Raw genomic sequence first — 23,874 nt, 5'->3', positions numbered from 1 at the left:
TGTAATGGTCTTCAATAAGTGCAATAAAGTTTTAATTATAACAAATATATGTATGTAGGTAGATAAGCATATTCTAATTCTTCGGAATTATGATACAAATAACTGAAACTTGAACGACGTACTGTATCGTAATTATTATTAATTTATAAAATTTTTTGTTTGGGTTATAGATACGTTAGTATTATATTTTTATTATATTGGCTCCTTTAAGTCAATATTTCCTATTATTTGTGATTTATTTAGTAATTATTTCTCATTGAAATTATTTGGACCATATTATATTGATAAAAAAATACGAACAGCAGACAATATTAGAAACGTACTATGAAGACTAAAATATTTACTCTCAATATACTGCTGTAATCAATCAATAAATTATTATAATATGATATGTACCTGTAATTATTTCGTGCTCGAGACAGATATGATAGAACTGTTGGTTTATCAATACCAATGATAATTAATTACAATTTATACATTCAAAGCGATACTGGCAATTCTTGTTCTATTAGCTAAACAAAAGTAGCAATTATTTAGCCGAAGCCAAATTAGCAGCTGTGGCTTCGGATAGTAGCAATCAGACAAGTAATATAGTCCACACATATTCGAATACCAAAAGTAGGAGGTGTGACAATATTATTCTTATTTATTCTAATTATTATTATTATTCTCATATACATATATTTTATATGTATAATTACAATAGTCTCCGACTGGTTTATTTCATTATTTTATTGATTTTGGCGTTTTTTTTTCGCGTTTCTGTAGTCACCCTAATAACAATTATAACATAACCCCATGATGATTTCTCGTCCAGTGGAATCGGTCTCTTGAGTATACCCGGATTCTCTTGATGATGTTTGTTGAAATTATTGGTTATTTATTATTATTTTGAGATCATGCCTCAATGAATATCATCACCTCATCGTCGAAAAATAATCTGCACTTATTTTCACGTATTAACTATTCAAAGATAAATTCTACTAAACTGTTGATAATATTCATTCTTTGCAACTGACGAAATAAGGATTCTCAAGAATACCCAGAATTCCTGAGCAGTTGAATCGATCCTCGACAATTGCTTTCCTATACGATTTTATGAATTATATATAGCAATTGCCTTTTTACTGATGTAGTGAGAAACTCTTTTGAATATTTCACTAATTGATAAAATACTTCTATCTGGCTCAGATTTTTGCCGAAGAATATTCCAAGTTTAATGTTAAGGGAGTAGTTTATTAGACGAAATAGTGTTGTTGTCTATGATAGTAAATGTTGCTCTTATTTATGACAACTCCCCACTAAGTGAAATGCTTTTTGATAATTATCCTCGTTTGACTGAATCTGATGATTTTCCACTGAACTAAGAAAATTATAAATTATGAAAATTTTAATATATAATTATGGGAAAAATATAATACTTGCCAGATTTCTCACAGTCACAGTCCGAGATTTTGAATGCTCTATGATAGAAATATCTTCTTCTTCCTCACTATTTAAGAAATCTTCTCTTAAAAGTCGTTCAAATCTTTTTTCTTCCCTTCAGCTAGTAATCTGTCGAGTCATTAGTTTTATAATACTAGTATGAACATTCAAAAACATTTAATGTGAACTTAATGCATTCAACTGCTAGTATCTATAAACTAACAACGTACTTTGGAACCTTTGCCGAGATCAATTTTCATTAGTCATAATAATGACTGAAATAATGCACAATGTGTTGGCAAAATATTCAAATGTCCTCTCTAAGTCTAGATCGGTTTGAAACTATTCATTATAAACCATAACCGCATGATTCTTGTCATATTTTTCTCTCTACTTTCTCTCCATAAATGCCTCTGCTCCATGAACTTTGTTATTCACAATCAAATTGTCAAATTTGAACGTTGCAATATGATGTTATCAATAAATTTACCAATAAATATTCTGGATGAACCAAACAAAAAAATGTTTTCCTTAAATAGAAAAGTCTCGATCTGTTTGTGTCACAATGCAGATCAAGTGAATCTGCTGATATCATATTTCTTAGTATTAAATAATCAAAAGCTAAAAAATACTTATAAATAGTGTATTTGGTGCTATTATTTTCATTTTATTCAATCCATATAATTGATAAAATGATTATTCATAATGAATTGATCCACATTTTATATAGCGTAGCTTGGATCATCTACATGATGAGTATTTTATAATCAGAATTTTTTCAAGATTCTCTTCTATGACTGGAAATGGCTCTAGATACACAAAGAAACGTATTACTGAGTACAGAAATCAAATTTCCTAATAGAGCTTCTTGAAGATCAGATTCTACATCCTTCTTGCTACCAGTGCTAGTTTTAGAAAATCGAATAGAGTCAATGTAATTTACTTGACTGCATATATCAATTCTAAGAGATCAACCTAAGTAATCAATATTATTAATAGGAAACAATAAATTTATATTAGAACAAAAACATCACATTAGATTAATCATACTCCAGAAACATTACTACTTCATACTAATTGATATCTCTAGAAAATGTATAAAAATACAACAGAATTTTTTTTTCTTCACTTATTTTTTCCAAAAATACTATTCAATATGGAAGTATTAAAATTGAATATTAATACTAATTCGAATAGCATATACAGACATAATGTGAAATGGACAATTATTGTTAACCATCTTCATTATACAGGGTGATTCATTAAGAATGTCCAATCGCTGAACAGTAGATTCTAGACCTCAAAATATGATGATTCCGCTCAACATGCCTTATGCAAATATTGTTTCATAATTAACATAAATACGTGTAACTAGCGCCCTCTATAAGCAATGTTAAATTAGAGTGCGAATTATGATTCCTCATGCAAAAAAACGTGAAATTGCCAATTTTCAAAGAGAAATTGTGAAAACACAAAAAACGAGGCATGTTGAACAGAATCATCATATTTTGAGGTCTGGAATCTACAATTCAGAGATTGGACATTCTTAATGAATCACCCTGTATACCTGTACTCTTTTATGGGGGTCTGAAATTCGCTCATTACATTTGTCTTATACATATATTCTCTAATCGATATCTGTTAAGCTTGTATAGCTTAATCACTAAAATTCTCAATTTGATCTTGTCATGTGCCTTCTCTTTCCATCTTCCTTTACACCAAACATTTTCTAATCTTGCACAATAGTTCTATCAACTTTTTCTTTGGTATTTTGCCCTTTCCTTTCATACATTCTGAAAATATGCCCCAGCCATCAAACTTCTAGTGTCCTTAACCCTTTCGCTGCGGCTGCCGCATATAAGCGTGATTTTATTTACGTGTCACCTCTGCGGATGACGCATTTATGCGAATGGTATCCACGTCTCGCTGCTGTAGACGGATATTGTAGAATAATGGTTTTTGCACTATTTTTGATGAGAATGACCCAATCGCCATATGACCCGACCGCCGTTTTCAAATTTTTAGATGAAGAAAGGTACCTGGATGATGGAGGAACGAGGAACGAGATTATTGGTTTGTTTGTTAGCACCCGATGAACGTGTATCTATAATAATATCGGAACTTGACAATAGTCGTGCGTGATACCTGTAGTGAAAATAAAATAAAAGGTAATTATTGTTTTGATTTGATGCTCGTGATATATGTATTATTAAATAATTTATTTAATTAAATAGAGTAACACTAACAAAAAAATATATACAAATTAAATAAAATATAAAGACTAAACAAAAATTAAATTGATGTTTTGAAAAACTGACGCTTTAGTGCGGATGACGCATATTAACGCAGCACTGAGGAAATTAACGTCGCCTCGAGCACGCCGCAGCGAAAGGGTTAATATCTAGTTAGTTGATTGTTGATTTTGTATTGTTAACCTCAGATATTGAAATTTGATCATCCCTGTTTATCCCATTGTTTACTTTTATCAATTAATCTTGTTGATATTAATTTACCATGTATTTATTTGATTTTTTTTAATTATGCTCATTTTGCATTTCTCTTTTTGCTCTATTCATCAGTATTATGTCGTCTGCATAAGCACTACATCGTACTTCTGTTGTTGAATAGTTCTGAAGTATTGATATATACGTTTTTTTTTTATAATGATTCCTAATATTATGCTGAGCAACTGACGAGAGTGGGTCACCTTGTCTCAATTCTCTATCTATATTAAGAGGTGCTGATGATAAAAAATCTATCATTACTTTATATTACCTCATAGTTTTCCCAAGTCATACTCACACACAATTATCTTAATTGTTATTCCCAGTATTTTATTGCATCTTACAACTTTAGTCTCCTGACTGTGTCGTACGCTTTTTTAAAATCAACGAAGAGTATCTGCTGTTTCAGATTCTCCTCATAACTATCATATTATAGTTGTTTTAGGGTAAACACTTAGTCCCTGGTACTATTGCTTATCCTGTAACCAGCTTGAAACTCTCTAGTAGTGTTCATATAACATTGGTAACCTCTAATAATGGAATATAATTCCCATTTATCGTTTTGTCACCGTTTTCATGTATCAGACGGATAACTGCACTACTACAATTCTTTGATAGTCATTTGTGATCTTTCTTATTTGATACTGACTAACCAATTTCAGGATTTTTGACGAAATATTATTCTTTCCGGTGCATTTATTTTTTCATGTTTTTTGATTTCTACTTAGATTTTTTACTCGCTAAGTTTTGATACATTTTCTTGATTTTCCGTCCCTCTTGGTCTCTCTCATCTCCAAACTACTCTACTTCTTTGTCGTTAGTATTCACAAATTTATTAATTCAATTTCACAGTAGAATTTTATGATTCCTCCATTTTCATAATTTTCTTCAATCTTAGTTAGATTGTCATTAAAATGTTCTGTTTTCTTCTGTTTACTCTATAGGGTAGTGTTTATCCTTGTGAACTGTTCTCTTTTTTCTACTGTCCCTAAGTTTTGATTATACCAGACTGTTTTTGCTTCGTTTTCACATCCCCGCATAATTACAGCTTCATCAATTTTTTGTCCACCTCTCTTCTACTCTTTGCTTATCTTGATGTTGTCTCAGTTTTTTGTGATTTTCTCTACAAAAAGTTTCTTGTAGTCGATAAATATCATATCTCTTCACTGTTCCATTTTTTACTTTTCCTGTTTTTGTTATCTCTTGATATACTTCCATAATAACTAGAGAGTAATCACTCTTTGTATCCGCTTCTATTATCTTCAACGCATCCTTGATGTTTACCTCCTATTAAAACGTATTTTTTCTGGTTATTTACCGGTAGACGTCCGAGTAGCTTCGTGAGTAGAATTGGACACTTTCGAGTTACTTCTTGTCTTTTTTGTTAAGGTAATTGCTAAGCTAAAATTTGTGACTCATTTTCCTCTATTTTAATCATCAGTCTCTTCTCTCATACGTACTTCTTGCCTTTCTTGTTTCTATTTTCATTTCTCTTTTTTTCTCACCTGAAATTTCATTACACATTCTACTTCATTTATTCTTCTGTTGTCCTCAATCACTTCTGCTCTGTCGGAGCATTGCTCGGTTTCAGCCGACTGTATCTTTTTTGACACTAGTTTATTGATGATCCAATAGAAATATATTGCTAACCATCTGGCTTCCATAATTTTCCATTTATTATCAGTTTCATATGACTTAATTTCGTTTGTTTCGTCTTCTCTCTTTAGTTGTTTTTCTTATATTCTTCTGCACTTCTAGTCTTTGATTTGTGAGATACATTCAAATATAAATTTTTGCCTCGAGGTTTTTTACATCACTCTTGTTTTTCAGTATCTTTATATTATCTGGAAAATATTGGTTTATTTAATCAATCATTTGCCAATCTTTTTTGATGTAATTTCTCTAAGCATTCTTCTCCCAATTTACTTCTTCCAAATGTTTGGTGTAATTCTTTCCTTCTCATTTTTTATTATTCCCCTAAATAAGACATATTTTGCAATCTGGTGATCATCGCGCAAGAAGAAAAATGTCAGTTCAATCGTTTCGGAAGTTTTATCTCTTATCAGTTATAGTCGCGTAGGTGTTTGAAAGTTTATTGTTTTCTGCATGAGCCGCCAGCACTTCGATTTATTTATTCAGGGCTCGCCTTCTTTCACAACAGCAGGCAGATCCTTGTCACTAGTTATTGTTTTTTATTGCTACCTTTCGACTACCTCACTTAAATATATAAACTGCCACTTTTCACTTATTTCCAAGGTAATACAGTTTGAAAATAGAAGGTTCAATAATCACAACGAAGTAAAAATTTGAGCATTATTGAATGAAATCAAGATTTTATTATTTGCAATACCAGTCTCAAATAGATGAATAGGGCTCCGATAGCATAGTTCCATAACAGTGTTATAAAGTTATTATTGGTTAGTTTTGTCTATGACTTTTGGAGTCTATATAATAATAATAATTATTTGGTACTTCTATATTATAGTTGAAATTTTCAGTGGCTCCTGAAAACTGCGACACATCAAGTTTGATCTTTTGTCTCTTTCCTCCCAATAAGTTGCTGAAAAAACTGTAATATTATGTTCTTCAAGTATCAATGGAGCTATTTCTATTGGTAGTCCTCATACATACCTCGGGTAATAATTACGACTTTTTTGGAATTACTTCCAGATTCATGGATTAAATTAATAACTGATATATGATCATGATATTCTTTGTAATGACAAAATCAACCTTATTAATCGTATAATCGATTTTACTTTGATATGTTTGAATAACAGGAAGGTTATTATCTTATTTACCAACCTAGCTTACATTGCTATCAAAATTTATATTAAGGAGAAGAAGTATTCGTTTGTTCTTTTGTTTTCTTTTATTGAAAGAACTTAAAAATACTTCAACAATTCGAAAATTCTGCCATCAATGAAAAGCTCGATTATAGACAAGTAATATATGGATATCATAATAGAAAATTACACTGATGTAACTCAAGGTGTATCGATCATTTCATTATTTGGTATGCGTTATGAAAACTATTTACAAAAGAAGGGGAGCTCGAAAGAAAGGTTATGAGCCGCGACAATACCACAATTTTCAATCAATTAATTCACCGGTATTCGATTTATACGAAGAGATTCATACATATTTATTCGCCTGTCTCTAAATCTTGTGAACTCAAGTAGGTATAGTGAACCAATCACAACACGCCATTTATCTACTTTTGTTTATTTTCTGGAAATAAAGATCACATTTCCAATTTAGGTTTACATGAAGCGTGAATTGCAAAAAAAAATGTGTTGCAAGAATCCAAATAACAGATACCGATGATAAAACTTTTCTTAGAAATACATGAAATACCGTCTTTGTGTTCAGAATCCAGTGCGATTCCATTACTATTTTATTTGAATATTTCCATCATTTGCGTTATCACATTAAAATATTTATTTCGTTGTTATCGGATATTGCCAGCCTAGAAAATATTATTTGTTCAATATACAGGTATTATGTATTTATATACCGTCATGGGACACAATGGAAATAATGATGGTACCTCAATTTCTACTGGTATTCTCACAAAACTATGTACTTCTCCATTTTTTGCATGCATATAATTTAATTTTTGGAGTAATTTTTTCAATTGACTGAGGTAGCTCCAAAATTTGGGTTTTGAATGCAAAAAGTTTTCTTCTAGAGTTAGAAATATTCCACCAAGCGGTTTTGTTTTTAGTGTACAGGAAGAAAGGAGTATTTCTTTATCAAATCTAGGCTGTACAGTAAAGTCTAGATCCTGTCTGGGTGAAAATTCAATCGATTTACCGAATTATTACAGCGATCTGTAGTGAACAAATGGTTGCATACCATTTGAAGTCAGTTAAAGTTGGATACCGAGATTCGTTGCCCTAACTCTATTATTATTGCGAGACCATCATTAATACTAAAGAAGCAGGGAAATTTTTACTTCGATGCTTCACTTTCAGAAGAGTATCATAAACTTTATAATAGCTATACCGATACCCAATATTGTCCTATACTCACTGTGTCTTAAATCAGTTTAAGAATCGTATTTTGAGAGCAGATGGCCAACAGCTCGTTTGAATCAATCATATCAGATCCTCACAGAAAAATTATGATAAGACTCCAATGTATTGTATCAATCGAAACACGATTGTTATGAGTTGTAAATTCAAAATAATTTTTCAAGTATTAACAAGAGAATTTCATGACAATTTATGAAAGTCTACACCGCAGGTGAGATTATTTTAAAACCAATAAATATAAATAGCAGACAACCATTTGTATAATGACGTGTTGTTGGAGATAGTTGAACGCCTCGTGCTCAAATATATTAATATTAGTGTATATGATGGAACATTTGTTCTTGGGTGATGTTTAAAAAAGGCTGCAAATCGGACTAAAGTCCGTAAAGCGGCAACACTGCGTATTATTACTTTTCCTATTATTATCTGTAATTTCTAGATTAGTTGTAGAGTACGAGCAAATAGGAGTAATGTGACACGATATCTGGTGGACACAAGCGGAAAGAGGTAGTACTTTCTATCGCTAACAGATGGCGCTAATAGCACGTACAGAATAATTTCGTTTGTTCGAGAAAGTTATGGTGTCTTCCACTCACTTCTAGATGGCAGTAATTGGAATATATTAGAAGACTAGTGGCGCAACCACAAGTCGGTTCCTATGACACTGTTGTGAAATAAAATAGTTCGTACCTCCTTAAAACGTGTTTGTGCGTGTTTAAGTTTAAGACATCTTTGTAACAATATTTTTATTTGAATTGTTGCTTTTGTGTGAGATTTAGTAGTATGGTAAAGAAGCGAAAAATTGATAGTGAGTGCAGAAAATTCAAAGATCGGTGGAACATTCAGTATTTCGTAACTGAATCCAGTAACAAGGCTCTATGTTTGATGTGCAATGAAAGCATAGCTGTTTTCAAACAATATAATATTAAACGTCATTATGAAACAAAACATTTTCAAAATTACTCAAAATATACAAGAAGTTTGCGGACAAAAAAATTCGAACCTATGAATCACGGATTGAAATCGCAGCAATCTTCATTTACAAAACTCAAAACTGAACAAGAGGCTGCAACTCGTGCCTGCTTTCGTGTAGCTCTCGAAATTGCAAAACGTGGAAAACCATTCACCGATGGAGAAATGATAAAAGAATGCATAATTGCAGTAGCCGAAGAAATGTACCCTGAAAAGGTAAATTTATTAAAAACTGTCAGTATGTCAGCAAACACTGTGGCTCGAAGGGTGAAAAACATCGCTGAAAATATATCCTCTCAACTATTCGACAAAAATGGATATGTTGAGTGGTTTTCTTTGGCCTCGGATCAGTCAACGGATGTGTCAGATACTGCTCAGCTGTTGATTTATATTCGAGGAGTAGATAAAAGCTATTAAGTGCATGAAGAACTTCTTGATATGTATAGAATTCATGGCACAACTACTGGTACAAATATTTTTTATAAGGAGTTCAATTGGCCATTAATCAAAAGAACCTTTGATGAAAAAACTTGAAATGTATTACAACTGATGGAGGCAAAAACATACCAAAGGCTGTAGAAAATGACGGTGGTTCAAAACCATTAGTCTTACATTGTATCATTCATCAACAGTCTTTGTGCGGAAAATGTTTGGATATGTCTGAAGCTCTGAAACCAGTCATATCAACTCATTAATTCAAGATCCAGTGTACTGAGAATTATTAGTTTCAAGTATGATCTAGAATGAACCAATTTCTTGATTATGGTGTTCAGAGAAGAGCTGGAAGAGAAAGATCGAAACCTAAAATATTAAAACAACGTTCTTTATTAGGCTTGAATCGAAAATGTGGTTGAATTTATCAATTTATTAGAGTTCTGTCTGTAGTGTACAGTCGTTCCGATAAAAAATTATACTAAATAGGGTGTATCATGATTTTACTAGAGAGATTGATAGATTGGTTGAATTTTTTTTTCCGCGTAATTCGGTCAATCTCTATTATTATCAAATATTGTGGAGAGTTTTCAAATGCTATATATTTTTGTGAAACCAAAATGTATATAAAAGAGAGGGAGAGGACACAGATGATGTCAATGAAAAATCAAAGTTTAAATTTGGAGTTATCAACTTTGATTTCTGTTCATATATATGATAAGTGCAATGAATAACATGAAAAATTATCATTTACATTGCTCCTATTATTTCCAGATAAATTCAAATTCAAAACAAAATGCACCTTCTGATAGTCTTCAATACAATACAATTACTTAGTGAGAAGTGCCACCAAGTTCTAATATGAAAGTGAATATTAAATCTCCAAGAAGCAATTAAAGATATTCATAAGACACTTCACTTCATTTTACAATAGGTGAACAAATTAAACTTTAAGGTTTTCGTGTTAGGTAATTCCGATTACTGTCCATCTGTTGATTCCAAATATTCTTCACATTTATTGTCTTTCATTCCATATTAATGTCTTCGTTAATTTCTTGTGAATGGCAACTTATAAAACGTATCACTTGGAAAATAATTCAGATTTATTCAGGTTTATAAATAATTTTATCTCGTTATAATGTTGCCACTGCCTCAAAATCAACATTTGAGTTATTCTTTCAATGTGAGAAACAAACTGATGACAGAAAAAAAATAAAAAATGTATTAGTATACTGAAGCTATAAAACAGTCTCTTATATTGTGATAAAATTGTGTGTTATTGAGACTTTCAAGAAAATGGAAGCCATTTTACATTTCAACAGAATCAGTTTGACGAGAGTAGAAAAAAACTCGGTAAATCACGAAAATTGCCATTTTCGATTTGCGAACCAACAAAATATATAGGGGTTTCTCTTTTTAATGTCAAACGCCGCAATCATAATTTAATTACAATAAAAATCTAAATCATGTATGAATCTCACAAATAATTGAGTTCAAAGGTGAATTGATTTGAAAGTACATGTTATTCATTTTTGTCCTATTTTGTTTAATATATCGATACTATTCTAGTGATAATTTTTTATAAATCGCTGAATCGATGCTCCAAATGAAAGTCAAGACTAGTGAAATTTATTAGATAGACAACTACGGACAATTTAATAACCGACTTCATTTACAGAGCTGAATAGCTCATATGAAAATGGAAAAAGATCTAACTCTCAGTGTGTAATTTACAACATTTTCATGTGTCATTAATTATAAACAAGGTAAAGGGGAGTACAGTAAATTATTGATAGCATTTGAGCTGCGATGTATAACAATAACGTAATTAACATCCAGCATTTCGATCCCGTTTAATTCCGGCATGAATTGAAGTTTGTCTGATATCAACGACTATTGGCACGATCGTAATCATTCTATTTCCTTCCTTTAAGTTTAAAATGGAACGGCATATTTCAGGACCGGGTAGAAATTATGAAAGTGCCTCACTCAGAAATGTATCCGTATTATTAATGATAATTTTTGTATAATATTTGTTGTACTGTCATATTGTTCAAATAGAAATGAATAGGCTCGTTTCAATTTCAACTATAAATATTTCATAACAATGTCGTAGAATAACAAAGAGGAATATTTATACAGAGAAGAGAAGATAAGAAGGGGATTGATAGAATATCATATTAACTACTAAACTATAGAGTTGGATGTAAGGAATTGTCCCTTGTCCCTATTAAAGCTCTTTTTATATATAGTTATTCTAATGCTTTAAAAATCATCCAACAATTTATGATTGGATGAATTTTTTATCAATTTCACATTATTAATATTTATTTCATGATTTTGACTTGCAACAGGTGATCGGCAATACTCGATTTTTCGGCGCGTCCATATTTTAAATAGAATATTTACTCTTCAAACCGAATATTAACGGGTCTCTTAGTATTCCAATATACTTTCCGACACAATCACATTGTTTTAATGCTTTGAAACAATTTTGAGGTAATCCTAATGGGAAAATACAAAATTTGAAGAAGAGTGGTATATATGAATTTCGCTGTACTGATGATAGAAAGTATATTGGGTAGTCTAAAAGATTTGTTAATGTTCGGTTTAAAGAGCACCTAGCCCATAAATCGAAAAATCGAGTATTGTCAATCCTGCAATAAATATTAATAATGTAAAATTAATAAAAAATTTATCCAAGCATAAATTGTTGGGTGCATTTGAAATCATTCAATTTGATAAATGTAAGAGCAGCTTAAATAGGAACATAGGGTCTATTACTCACATTCCAATCTATAGTTTCGTGGTTAAGGAATAATTGTGTTGATTCCTGCCAAGGAGGTTTTCCCACAGGAATTATTTTTAGCGGGAGAATGTTTATTCGTAGGAAAATTTAGTAAAACTTGATAGGTTTAAGTTTAGCTTCAATCTCTGGAGGTAAACTTAAACTAAATAAACTAGATGATAAGTGTTAGTGAATAGTTTAGTGTGTAAGTGTTAGTAGATAGTTAGTGTATGAATAAATTAAATAAGTAAGATACATTGTGTGTATAGATTTCGTCAACCGTTTTGTGATAAAAAACTGTTTAAATGCATAAGAAGAACATAACAGTTTCTAGAGAACTTGTTGAAGTAATTCTTTTTCCGAAACTATTTTGTATAGTATCATTTTTCTACACTAGGAGAAGAAGACTCAAGGCATATAAAAAGACATCGTGCTTCTTATCTGAGTGACATTAAGTTTATGATGGTTATATGGGTGATATTTTGAGATTGATAGTTTTTGTGATGTCAAAAGTTCGAGCAGCACTGTGAAATGTATTCTAAAAATTTCACGTCTGTCTATCAAGTATTCTTTGTAAAACTACTCTAGGTGGGATTATATTCGACAGCTCGGAAGAGTAGTAGTAGTCATGGTAGTATCGTGAAAACAAAGTCAGGTCAGCGACCTTCTTTCTATGCTATAGAAGAATTGCTATTTTTTTTGCACTGAATAGAGCAATTTATGCTTGGAAGCCGAGCGAGCAATACTCCAAAGATGAACTAATATGGGCCTTGTAGATGTAAGTGTAGCGACAGCGCAAGTTTCATATCAGCAGAAGAGATGCAATTAATCATTTTTTAACATTGTAGTGTTCTATACCTTTTTGAACAGTAATCTTGTTGAAATAAAAATTGGGATTTGTCACTATTTCCTCCAAAAGCTTAACAAAATCTATAATTTATTTATATATATTCTCATTAGATACACATCTTAACCTTATCCGGTGTAGAGACAATTCAGTTACGTTGGATAAAACATTAAAATAATAAGATTATTGATAAATACATAATTTGAATTAGGAATAAATAAAGTCAATATTTTATTCCCATGCATGTCTAGCTTGTTATAGGTAGCTCTAAATGATAATTGATAGTATTTTGTTGATGATATTTTTAACAAATCAGCGTAACAAAATCCATTACCGTTTCGAAACAAAAATATGAAATATAAATATAAGCTTAACACAATGACAACAATTTAATGATCTTGACAAAGTTGAAAACTTTGGATCAAGTTTTAATTGGAGTAGATTTTATTTTTACAGCATTTAATTAAAAAAGTCTAATAAAAATGTAATTACGAAAGGAATTACGCTGTTTTTTATAATGAAAATGTCGGATGAATGAAAAACCTGAGAAGTCAGTGTCGCGGATACATTAACAAAATAAGATGAAAAAAATCTTCAAGCTCGTTTAACTTGTAAATTAGGAACTGAAAAGGGGAACATAAACCAAACTTCAATCAATTCTTGATAAAAGTTGGCATTAAATCATTTTGTCACTGAAGTACTGAATACATTAAAAATGATCAAATACTTTGATGGATAGATAATTATTCACAGTGCTTGTATCGCGTAGAGTTCACATGATTCATCCTGTCGACCCTCCCCGTCCTGTATTTTCTTACTTTATTCCTCTCCTGGTAGAATAAGGTATATTCTTCAACTGTCACTATTTTGCTTCTAATGTACATATATTCCTACTCAGATTCCTCCAATTTCTGATAATATTGATATTTTTTTGACTCCCGCTTTTCACAAATTCCTAGTGCTTGTTACAGTTGCTTGGTTAGGAACTTCTCTAAGTTATCTTTGTATTTGTATTTGGATTACTACATTGTTAGAATAGCGAATAATTTTTATTTCATTGTCTTCTAATCTGCGCCCTCTTCCAGACTGCTTCACCAAGTTTCTTATATCATCCATTATGATTATGTTCACTCCCTGCTTTAGTTAGATAGTTGTGCGTATCTGTTTTATCTCCTATCTTCTTTTTCTCTAATAATATTGAAAAATCTTATATGTAAATATTGTAGGAAAATTTTTCATATTACAATGTTCCGAAAATCATGGATACGAAGTCTCATACAAATCCGAGAGAAAATAACACACTTATGTGTCTCCTATTCAGTCACATAATACATTTAAATAAGTTGAAGCTCTATCAATTGGAAGTTACGTATCCCTCTTCCATGTTATTTGTTAGAATCCCTCAATGCACAACAATCAAGGAAAATCGAGTTATTGATATTTTGTTAACGTTATTTACCAATTTAAACTTCATGGATGGAAGGAAGTGATGGAATCAACAGTTGATATGTTATTATTTGGTATATACAAAATAATATGTTCACATGTATCACAATAAAATTATTTGAATTCAGGGATAGAAGTGGTTTTCATACATACACTTACTTTACGATAATGATAATATTTTTTGTAGAAAACCACGAGAAGTTGAAAGTTCATTCAACTAACGTTAAGACTAGGAGTCCATAACAAGGTTTTTGCAAATTTATAATGATGTAGTTAATGCTAAAGAGCATCCAAATTGTTGTGGTAATGTGGCAAATCATCATTCCAACCACACCTTTCTATTTTTGGTCTATAGTCTATAGTGGTTCATTTTTTAAAGCTTATATATGATGCTGAAAAGATCGTTTCATGAAATTAGTGCATGCAATGCAATGCAGAGCATTCAGCAAATTGTGAATATTCAGTACGATTTTCTCGACAAAAATTATTTAATAAACTTGTTTTTAATATTGATTGTATGCTCGAGTCAAATGTCATTTCTAACAATGATTCATTGTTCTGACTTGACATACTATCAGGCTTCTGCTGAATTGATAACAAAAGGTTTCGAAACCATGAGTTTATTTTCCAATTTTTTTCTATGTTTAAGTCCATCGTAGATTGTCGTCAACGGATCACATGTTTCAGTTTACAATATTTGTGATATTATCAAACATAAATATAATATAAACATAATAATAAGGAAAAATATTTATATTTTGTAACAACATAACAGCTCCATTCCATGTATTAATATCTAACCAAGATATGAAAGGATTTTTTAATTGTCCGCGGTAAAATTGATTCACGGGTGATCACAATGAGTGAAAAATAAATGTGAAATTGATAGTAAGACTGACGCGTTCTTGAGCTAATCGATAGCTACTCAATGGAAGCTCGTGACATTGCCGTGCTTCAGGCGTAGCTTTTCAGAAATTCTCACTATTCAAGGAGCGCAGCCACTAGAAACTAAAAATGGGTTGGATGCTAAAGTACAATAACGGCAATGAACATACAACACCTAGTTGGAAACAAGTATCTAGATTCCCACCGACCCTCAAGATATATTGGGCTCAGTGGAACTTGACCGGATAAAAAATTTTTTATACGAAAAAAAAAGACATTTATGGAGGGAATTACTAGCTAAGATACCAAATTGCCATCAATGACTCTACGGTTTCAACACCTGCCAAAATACTGTTTGGATATTAAAGTTATTCAGTGAAAGGAATTCAGTTTAGCAACAAACGACAAACCCCACCAGGTCCTCATACAGAACCAGATGAGGTTTGTCGATCCAAAGAAGTAAGTTCGTATGGTTGAAATGACAATGAGGAACGCTTTTGAAAGAGTCAAGGTATCGGGGTCTCTCGACACAGTATTAAATGTGAACACAAGCATGACTCAGGAAAATCCATTAGCGACAACACTATTCAATTTCTCAGTGGAAGGTGCCGCAAGAAGAAACAAAACGAATCCTGGAGGAACTATTTGCAATAGGCTCACACTGTACCTCACCTATGCGGATGATATTGATATCATGTCACGAACCGCTCTTTCAGAAGCGGTTGAGAATGTCGAGCCAGCAGCTGCAGCAAGACGACTCAAAATCAATTAACAAAAAACCATATACATGAGAACCGCAACAAGAACCCGACCTATCAAACAACGTTCCAAGTCAGAGAACATCGCTTCCCTGTACGCCACTAAATCAAGTATCTTGGGGCCTGGATAACTGATAATGACGTGACAACAAAGAATAAGAGTTGCTGCAAGGAACAGATGCTTCTAAGTAGTCCAGAGAGCCGATTTTGAATCGCTGGTAATGCAAGAATTTTGCCCTGTTTGCGAGAACGGTGCTTGGAGGATTTGGAGTAATATTAGGACGCTGAGGCGGACCTGTTCCAACGAGGGGTCTGAAGTTGGAGAAACCATACTCAGGAAAAAAAGAATTGACAGTCGAAAGAGATATTCGAAGTGAACCATGATGAAGAGGAAGAAGTGAATCATATCAGAAAAGAATGCTCCGTTGCTTTTGGAGAATTCCGTTATAAATGCATAAGGAATTACCAGTAGAGGAATTTATCCTTAGTTATTACTTCTCGTAGATTCGCTGGTATACAATATTCTCACTAGTACTCAAAAGGGATGATAGTTGACATCCATCTTCCACAAGAAGAAGATATAAAAAACTTTGGAATCAGGTTGGATCCCTCTTATGGAACTGATACCCAGAAACAATAGTAGCAGTACTTACTTCTGCTACCAATTGAAGTAGAACAAGTTCAAAATAAACTAAGATAGACAGCAACCAGCTGATTTGGGGATTGAGTAAATCTTAATGATTCAAATGAGTGGTATATTGAAAAGGTAGTTCTTAGTTTGAGTCTCTTTTGTGGGTTGCAAATAAATTAGTTCAGAAAACCAGTGATAATGAAATTGAATTTCGAAAACATCACGATACGTTACAATAAAATGATAATGAAGATTACCAAAATTCTGATTACATCTCTAACGTTCAGATTTAGAAAGTTATTTTTATTCTTCGATCACATCTTGATTTCACATACATACAAGCAAAAGATATACACTCTAACTTTTCATGTCGTGATATCTTTGATATTCCTAGGGCTACTGTTTTAATAAGAAAATATTGGAAGTAACTAGGAAGTGAAGTAATAAATTGTGGCTTATTTATATATTCTAATATATTCCTTATAGTTTCTACTGATTCGGATGTTTTTTATTCAGTGCTAAGTAATTTCCATTTCTTCTCATATCTCTTCCCAATGCAGGTTTATGCGGAACAATATTGGAAATTATATAACTCAGTAGATGAATGAAATACACAAAATTATCACGACACATTTTTTTTTAATTCCCAAAATGCTTTTTGATACAAAAGCTTCGATAGCATCCCACAATTTTGTGGAATTTGAATCAGTTTTTAATGAAATATTACAATTTCGATTGATATTTTCCTCTTTTTTTCAGGATATTCCGCAGCATACTTCAACTTTAACATTCATATTGTTGGCATGGGATAGATATAGGTATATCAAGAAGCCACTCAGACCTCGTCTCCCTGCATTCGTCTGTAATGTTGGAACTTGGTTGACTTCTGGTTGCTTAGTACTACCATATCCCATGTATATAATGTATATAGATTTGGGGGTAAGTAAGTACAACTCATCAATAAACTTACGTATTCATTCGAAATAATATACTAAGTGAAAATCTAGAATAAAGGACCACCCCTCATATTTAATATACATATAATACACATCCAAAATAAAATCTGTGCAATCAGAAATACATACATACATACATTATATCTGTTAAATGTAAGTTTTGACGTTATTTTGGTTTTATAGTTCTAATATTTTTTCCAAATTGTCCAGTCAATGACGGTAAATAAATTCTAAACTATATATTTATCCCATACAGCACCGATTTGTATGGAAATTTGGAATTAGGTTCTACTGTCTCTCTCTTCCTAAATCTACCCTATATCGAGGGTTCTTTTTTCTTTTTCAGGGGTAAAAACCGTCCCCAACTATGTCAATTGACAAATTTTAATATAATTTATGATTTCTTAACAGTTTACTATTCACTTGGCCCCTAACAAAACCACCCGTCATGTCAGATATCATTAAGAAAATAATAATTAACATGTTATTAGGCAGTTATTTAACTGATTGAACAGTATCGATTTGCATGAAAATTTACATTTAGGTTCCATCTACCTTCTATCCTTCAGAGTTAAGCTTGTTCCGGGGATTGGTTTCTATTCTATATTCTAAACTAAATAAACAATTTCTGATATATTAAATAGTTTTTACCTTTGAAAACCACTCTTAAAATAGTTATCATTCGAAAATTATTTCGAAATTGTATGAAAATTTATATTTAGGCTCTACTTACTCCTTACTTTAAAGGTCCCTTTGTACTTGGGGTTACTTTTAATTTTTTAAGAGTAAAAATTACCCCCATTGAAAAAATTCAAATTCTGGATAAGTGGTTAATTGGAATCATATTTAAATATATTGAAATACTGTTTTAACAACTTTTATTCAAATAAAAAGTGAATTTAAATGATAATATTATTATCAGAAGTGAATATAAAACTAATTTTTATTCTTCCCCATTATCGTCTTCCTCTTCGACTCTTGGACTACTTCTTTCTACCTCACCTTCGTTTTCTAAATCTTCGTCATGGTCTATAATTGGTACCATACCTTCCGATAACCACACGCAGAACCGCACCCTTTTCGCAACAACAAAAAATAATTTTTAATAGCTCTTCAGGTGTAGGTTGATTCAGAATTTTGATGGGTTGCAATTTACCTTAATTTTGTAATTTTTTGTGAAGCTATTAGCTTATCTAAATTAAGTTTTTGTTCAGATCTTATTTCCAAAGAGGTTCATACTAAATGGGCTCAAAAAAGGTACTCTGCGTGAACGGAAGCAAACTTTAAACGACCATATCTCACTCAATTTTGACCCTACGAAAAAAAAATACGCCAGAAAGTCTAGAAAAAAAACTTACACTTGTACTGAACAAAATTTTACATATCAGTGATAATTTTTGAGTTATTTTGAAGAAAATACGATATTTCGTCAAAAGTCACAAATGATTTTCTTACTTCAAGCCCAATTTTTTCCAAAAAGGAATCATAGGTCACAAGTCAAATACTCAGAACATATCACAAGGACATGAATAAAGTGAGTTGTGTAGTGGAAACGACTTTTTTCAAATAAGGTGGAAGAAGGCTGAGATTTTCACATTTTTCTCCATCTAAAAAATAGGAATCGACATTATTCTCTTCATAACTTGCTTCGTTTTAATGGTAGAAACCTCTGTATGGAATCAAACTAAAGGTTTTTTGAAGAACTTTAAAAAAGTTTCATAAGTTTTTCACGAACAAAGCATTAGATTTTGTTTATTGCATGTAGAATCTTTCCATTTAGACTTTTAAAAATACCAATCAACTTTTATCATGCAATATTTCCGTTTGTATTGGGTCCGCAAATATCATAAATACATGATTTTTCATATTTTTTAAAATCTTGCACTCTACAGATTTTTCGATTAAATGCATATATTCATCGAGAAGTCTCTAGCATGCAATGTTAATGACTAAGGAGTATTTTTCTGCACACTTTAAATAGTAACCGCGTTGTCTTTGTGTTTATAACGAAAGCAATTTTCCATTTTAAATAGAGATAAATACTAATCTTCACATGACAAAATTTGAAGGAATATTTTTTACCTTCACCCACATAGAAGAATTTAAAGCTAATTGGAAGTAAAAAACAACGTGATGAGCTAGACTGGGCTGGTCTATATTTTTAATTCTTGATGGTGATGCTTTGCTAGGTTTTTGTCTAGCTGCAAGACATCTTTTATTTTTGAGTAATCGTGATTACTGCTGACTTGTACTCAAAAGCTTGCTGCTTTTCTTTAAATGGTTCTTCATTTTCTACAAGCAAACAAAAAGTTTTTGTGATATTGATATCTATAGACAAAGAGTTCGTTGCTTTTTTGCACATTCCACTAGACATTACTGTTTATATTAATTGTATTGAGCTATATTTGTTGTTCTTTAACTTAGATACAAATTTTTATTATCAAGAAATTATATACATATGTTATATTCTCGAAGTCGTTTTAATTTTTTTAAAAACAAATTTATTGAGTTACAAAACTTACGTGAAATGAAAAGTTCACTACTCTATAACTACTTTTCTAATTTATTTGAATTCACCGCTTACTTTTCTATTTCGTTTCTTTCATCACGCCTTTTGATCTCTCGCTACTGAACAAGCTCGAATTTATATCAGAATTTATTTCAGGGAGGACATAAAAGGAACTTCTTAGAAATTAAATCCTCAAAAAATAATATGAAGAACTCGCCGCCGCGATAAAAAAGTATCAAAAAGGGGAATATCAAAGACGCCGCCGCTTTCGGCGTATTGACCAAATTTTAGAATTTCATTATTACCAGACAGGACCGTCTTCACGTTCCATGTCGTGAACAAAATGCGGAACGCAGCGCGCGAAACAATCAATTCATTGCAAGAAACATTTGATCTACGATTAATTTCACGAAATGGACCTGTGTGACTTGATACCTTAAGATTGTGTTCTCAATTCACAAATAAACACTAAAATAAAGAGGTTTTGTATGATTTGTAACATTATAATAACTGTGGGACAAGAATACGAGTTTATACTAACTAACGGAAAATATACTTTTGAGGGTTGGAGTATTATGAAGAATCAAAACTAAAATTATCGGAAATTTGATACATTCTTGAGAACTAACTAACTTGACAATATTTGTTTCAATTATTCATCAGATCAAAAAAGACATTTGCTGTTTGGGAGAGAATTTAATATGCTTCGTTGTTTGTATAAATTTATCAGCACGGCTTATCGTTTATACGCGTAGCAACCTCCGGTAAACAAATGAAACGTGTAGTGATCGTAACAGAAACAACAAATTCGTCAAATATTTGAATTATTGCGTTGGCAACATGAATTTGCATATTATTTGTTTTTTATAATCTCAGTAGTTTTCAAGTGTGTTAGTTGAATGCATACTACACCATAAAAAGCCGTCCAAGTAATTGCTTCAATCGAAAATGGTCTTGGTCAACGAGCTGCTATTAGACAATTATATATGACCCACGTGGCGGTTCGAAGAGTGTACCAGCGTTATGAGAAGACTGTATCCTTTCATTGGCGACCTGGAACAGGTAGAAGGCGATTTACAAACGCTCGTGATGATTGCTTCATCCACAACATTGAGAAATCGTTACCTTAACGCCGTTCATGTGCAACGATAGCATGAAGTACGAGGTATAACTATTAGTCAATAGACAGTAAGATGAATACCACAGGAAAATAACCTATTCCTTAAAACACCATTGAGTATTGAGCCATATTAAGCCAAAGCTGGTATAAACAAGTGCATGGAAAAATGTTGACATGAACAATTGGCTTCAAGGAAGAAATATCTAGTAGACTAGACTATGTAGGGTGTTCCAAATAAGGTAATATCATTACTAGGTTATGTAGAGAACTAACAAACAATTAAGGAGCAATAGGAACAAAGCCCTATAGAAAGCATTGAAGAAAACAAATCTATACATAATTTTGACGACTTTGTCGAAGCTACGAACAGCATTGTAATGAAATTTGACACAACTATGTTTTGGAAGATGTTACATCGCAAAATTTGTTGATATATCTGACTCTACTAGAGGGCGCTAGTGGCACGATTCGTACCAATCAGTGTTGGACACTTTTTTGAAGCTAGATTTATTGATCAAAATTTCAAGTGAACATAATTCTTCTTCTTATTATTATTATTCATTTTTAAGATCTCATGATCTGTTAGTTTCGAAGGTTTCTCTGTATCAGTTCCTGGGAGGTGGACTGCCAGATATCCGTCCTTCTCTTGGGTGGTCGTCCGGGCTCTCTTTTCCATATTGGTTTCCCTTCTAGTACGATGCGTGGCAGTCTACTCTCTTCCATTCTTCTCTTTAATACCAAAAAAGCAAACACTATTTGTTACTGGGACCTAAATCCAAATTAATCTTGCAAAATGAGCTCCTAGTTTATAAAATCGTCTTCGAGCCAACATGGGCATCTGTAAAGTATAACGCACAATCGCTGACGCACCGTAGTTTACACCCAATAATAAATCAGAATTCTTTCGAAGAAAATATACGTGCTTACAGTGAACGCTACATACTTAACAACCATCCGAACGAGCCAGCAATGAATCTACTCGAGAACAGTATAGGTATAAACACAGAGATTAAAAATAAAACCATTAGACTTGACCTATTGTTTTTGATTATTTATATGTATTAAGATATATTTGTTCCTACATATGAAATAATTATCACAGAATGATGTTGTGGGACATTAGTCCCAAACATATACAGACTACATAACAAACAACCAAGTGCTTATAGTAATAATGAAAGTATCTATATTTCAATATAGGTACTAATTGCTTTCTCTTCAAAAAGCTTTTAGTTTTGAGGTTTTTGTGAATACCGATACTGAATAATAATGATGTAATCGTTTGAGAAATCCAACATTCAAGTTACATGAAGAAGAATCTAGAATATTCTAAAAATTAATACGCGAGATCATATTTGGTAAACACCTGTAAGCATTCATTTTAATATAAAAATAGGATTGGTGTAAACACTTTTATTGAATTAAGTTCGTTTGATGAATTTAGCTCATTCCACGAATCTTGTTAATTCAATCGCTTGAAATTAATAAGTTCATCCATTTGTAATATTGCAATATGTTTTTTCGGTTAATAATTTTTTTTAAAATAAAAATTCTAAAGTTAAATATATGATTGGCGCAGTCGGAGTAGGATTCGTGCGGTCGCGAATTTTACGCATAGTGCAGTGAAAGAATCGACTAAGTATTTCAATTCAGAAGGGACAGGAACATCAAATCGTTGTGCCAAGTCTCCTTACTTTTACAATTTTGCCTCTTTTCACTCTAACTTTATCAATCAGTTGAGTAGGGAAGAGATAATTTATTAATATTTGAATATTAATTATTTTTATACTGTTAAAGATTTTATTCGATACATAAAAAAATAAATATAAAAGAAGAAAAGGGATTTATTTGAATTAAAACTCAAAAATTAAAACCATATGATGAATATATTAATAATTTGAATAAATTAAAGGGAAGGAAAAGCAGAAATCATGGTGGGAAACAGGATAGAATTAATTACACGGTCAAAAATTAAAGATAATAATAATACAATGTTTAGATTATATTCTAGAAGAATTAGCAAGAACAAGATCATTAAAAAATGAAAACTTAACAGCAAACTAAACAAAGAATAAGTAATAAGTTGAATTTTAATGAAATAGATAAAAGATGTAAAATCAATCATTGCGAAAAAACGGCACTGAATATTTTTATTGCATGATGTTCAGGCATAATAAGAAACAATATGCCTCTGAAAAAGCCTGGCTCTTTGAAAGACCGTATGGCATACGTTGGCCAATTCTACGAGCCTAAGGTTCGATACAATAATAATAATTTCAAAATGATTCTAACGAAAAATAAATCAAAATAATCATTAAACTAATAATAATATTAATAATAAATCATAACAATAATAATTATTATAATAAAAATCATTCTAATTATCAACGAAACAACAATTATAATGGATATAATAATAACAAAGATAATAATTTTCCTAGTAAAACAATTAATACAAACCTAATACCAACGCAACTACCCAAGTAATGCCCAGGTGTTTGGACCCAGAAAAAATGTTTTCCGGCCAAACCAAATACCTTTACAAAAGTTGTCAAAACCGAAAC

The 23,874-nt window shown here is 31.6% G+C and overlaps 1 protein-coding gene across 1 annotated transcript in view; it reads left to right on the top strand.

The window, feature by feature from the left end:
• LOC130452438 (prolactin-releasing peptide receptor) overlaps positions 1-23,874 on the top strand; it is a 317,870-nt gene that overhangs the window by 129,755 nt on the left and 164,241 nt on the right. Inside the window, exon 2 of the mRNA XM_056791721.1 lies at positions 17,485-17,664. Within this exon, the coding sequence (XP_056647699.1) occupies positions 17,485-17,664 (180 nt within the window). The remainder of the gene's footprint in view (positions 1-17,484; positions 17,665-23,874) is intronic.

This window comes from Diorhabda sublineata, chromosome 1, assembly GCF_026230105.1.
Source record: "Diorhabda sublineata isolate icDioSubl1.1 chromosome 1, icDioSubl1.1, whole genome shotgun sequence".
In the NCBI taxonomy this organism is placed as follows: domain Eukaryota; kingdom Metazoa; phylum Arthropoda; class Insecta; order Coleoptera; family Chrysomelidae; genus Diorhabda; species Diorhabda sublineata.
Note: the sequence above shows the minus strand (reverse complement) of the source record. Positions and strands in the feature narration are given on the sequence as shown.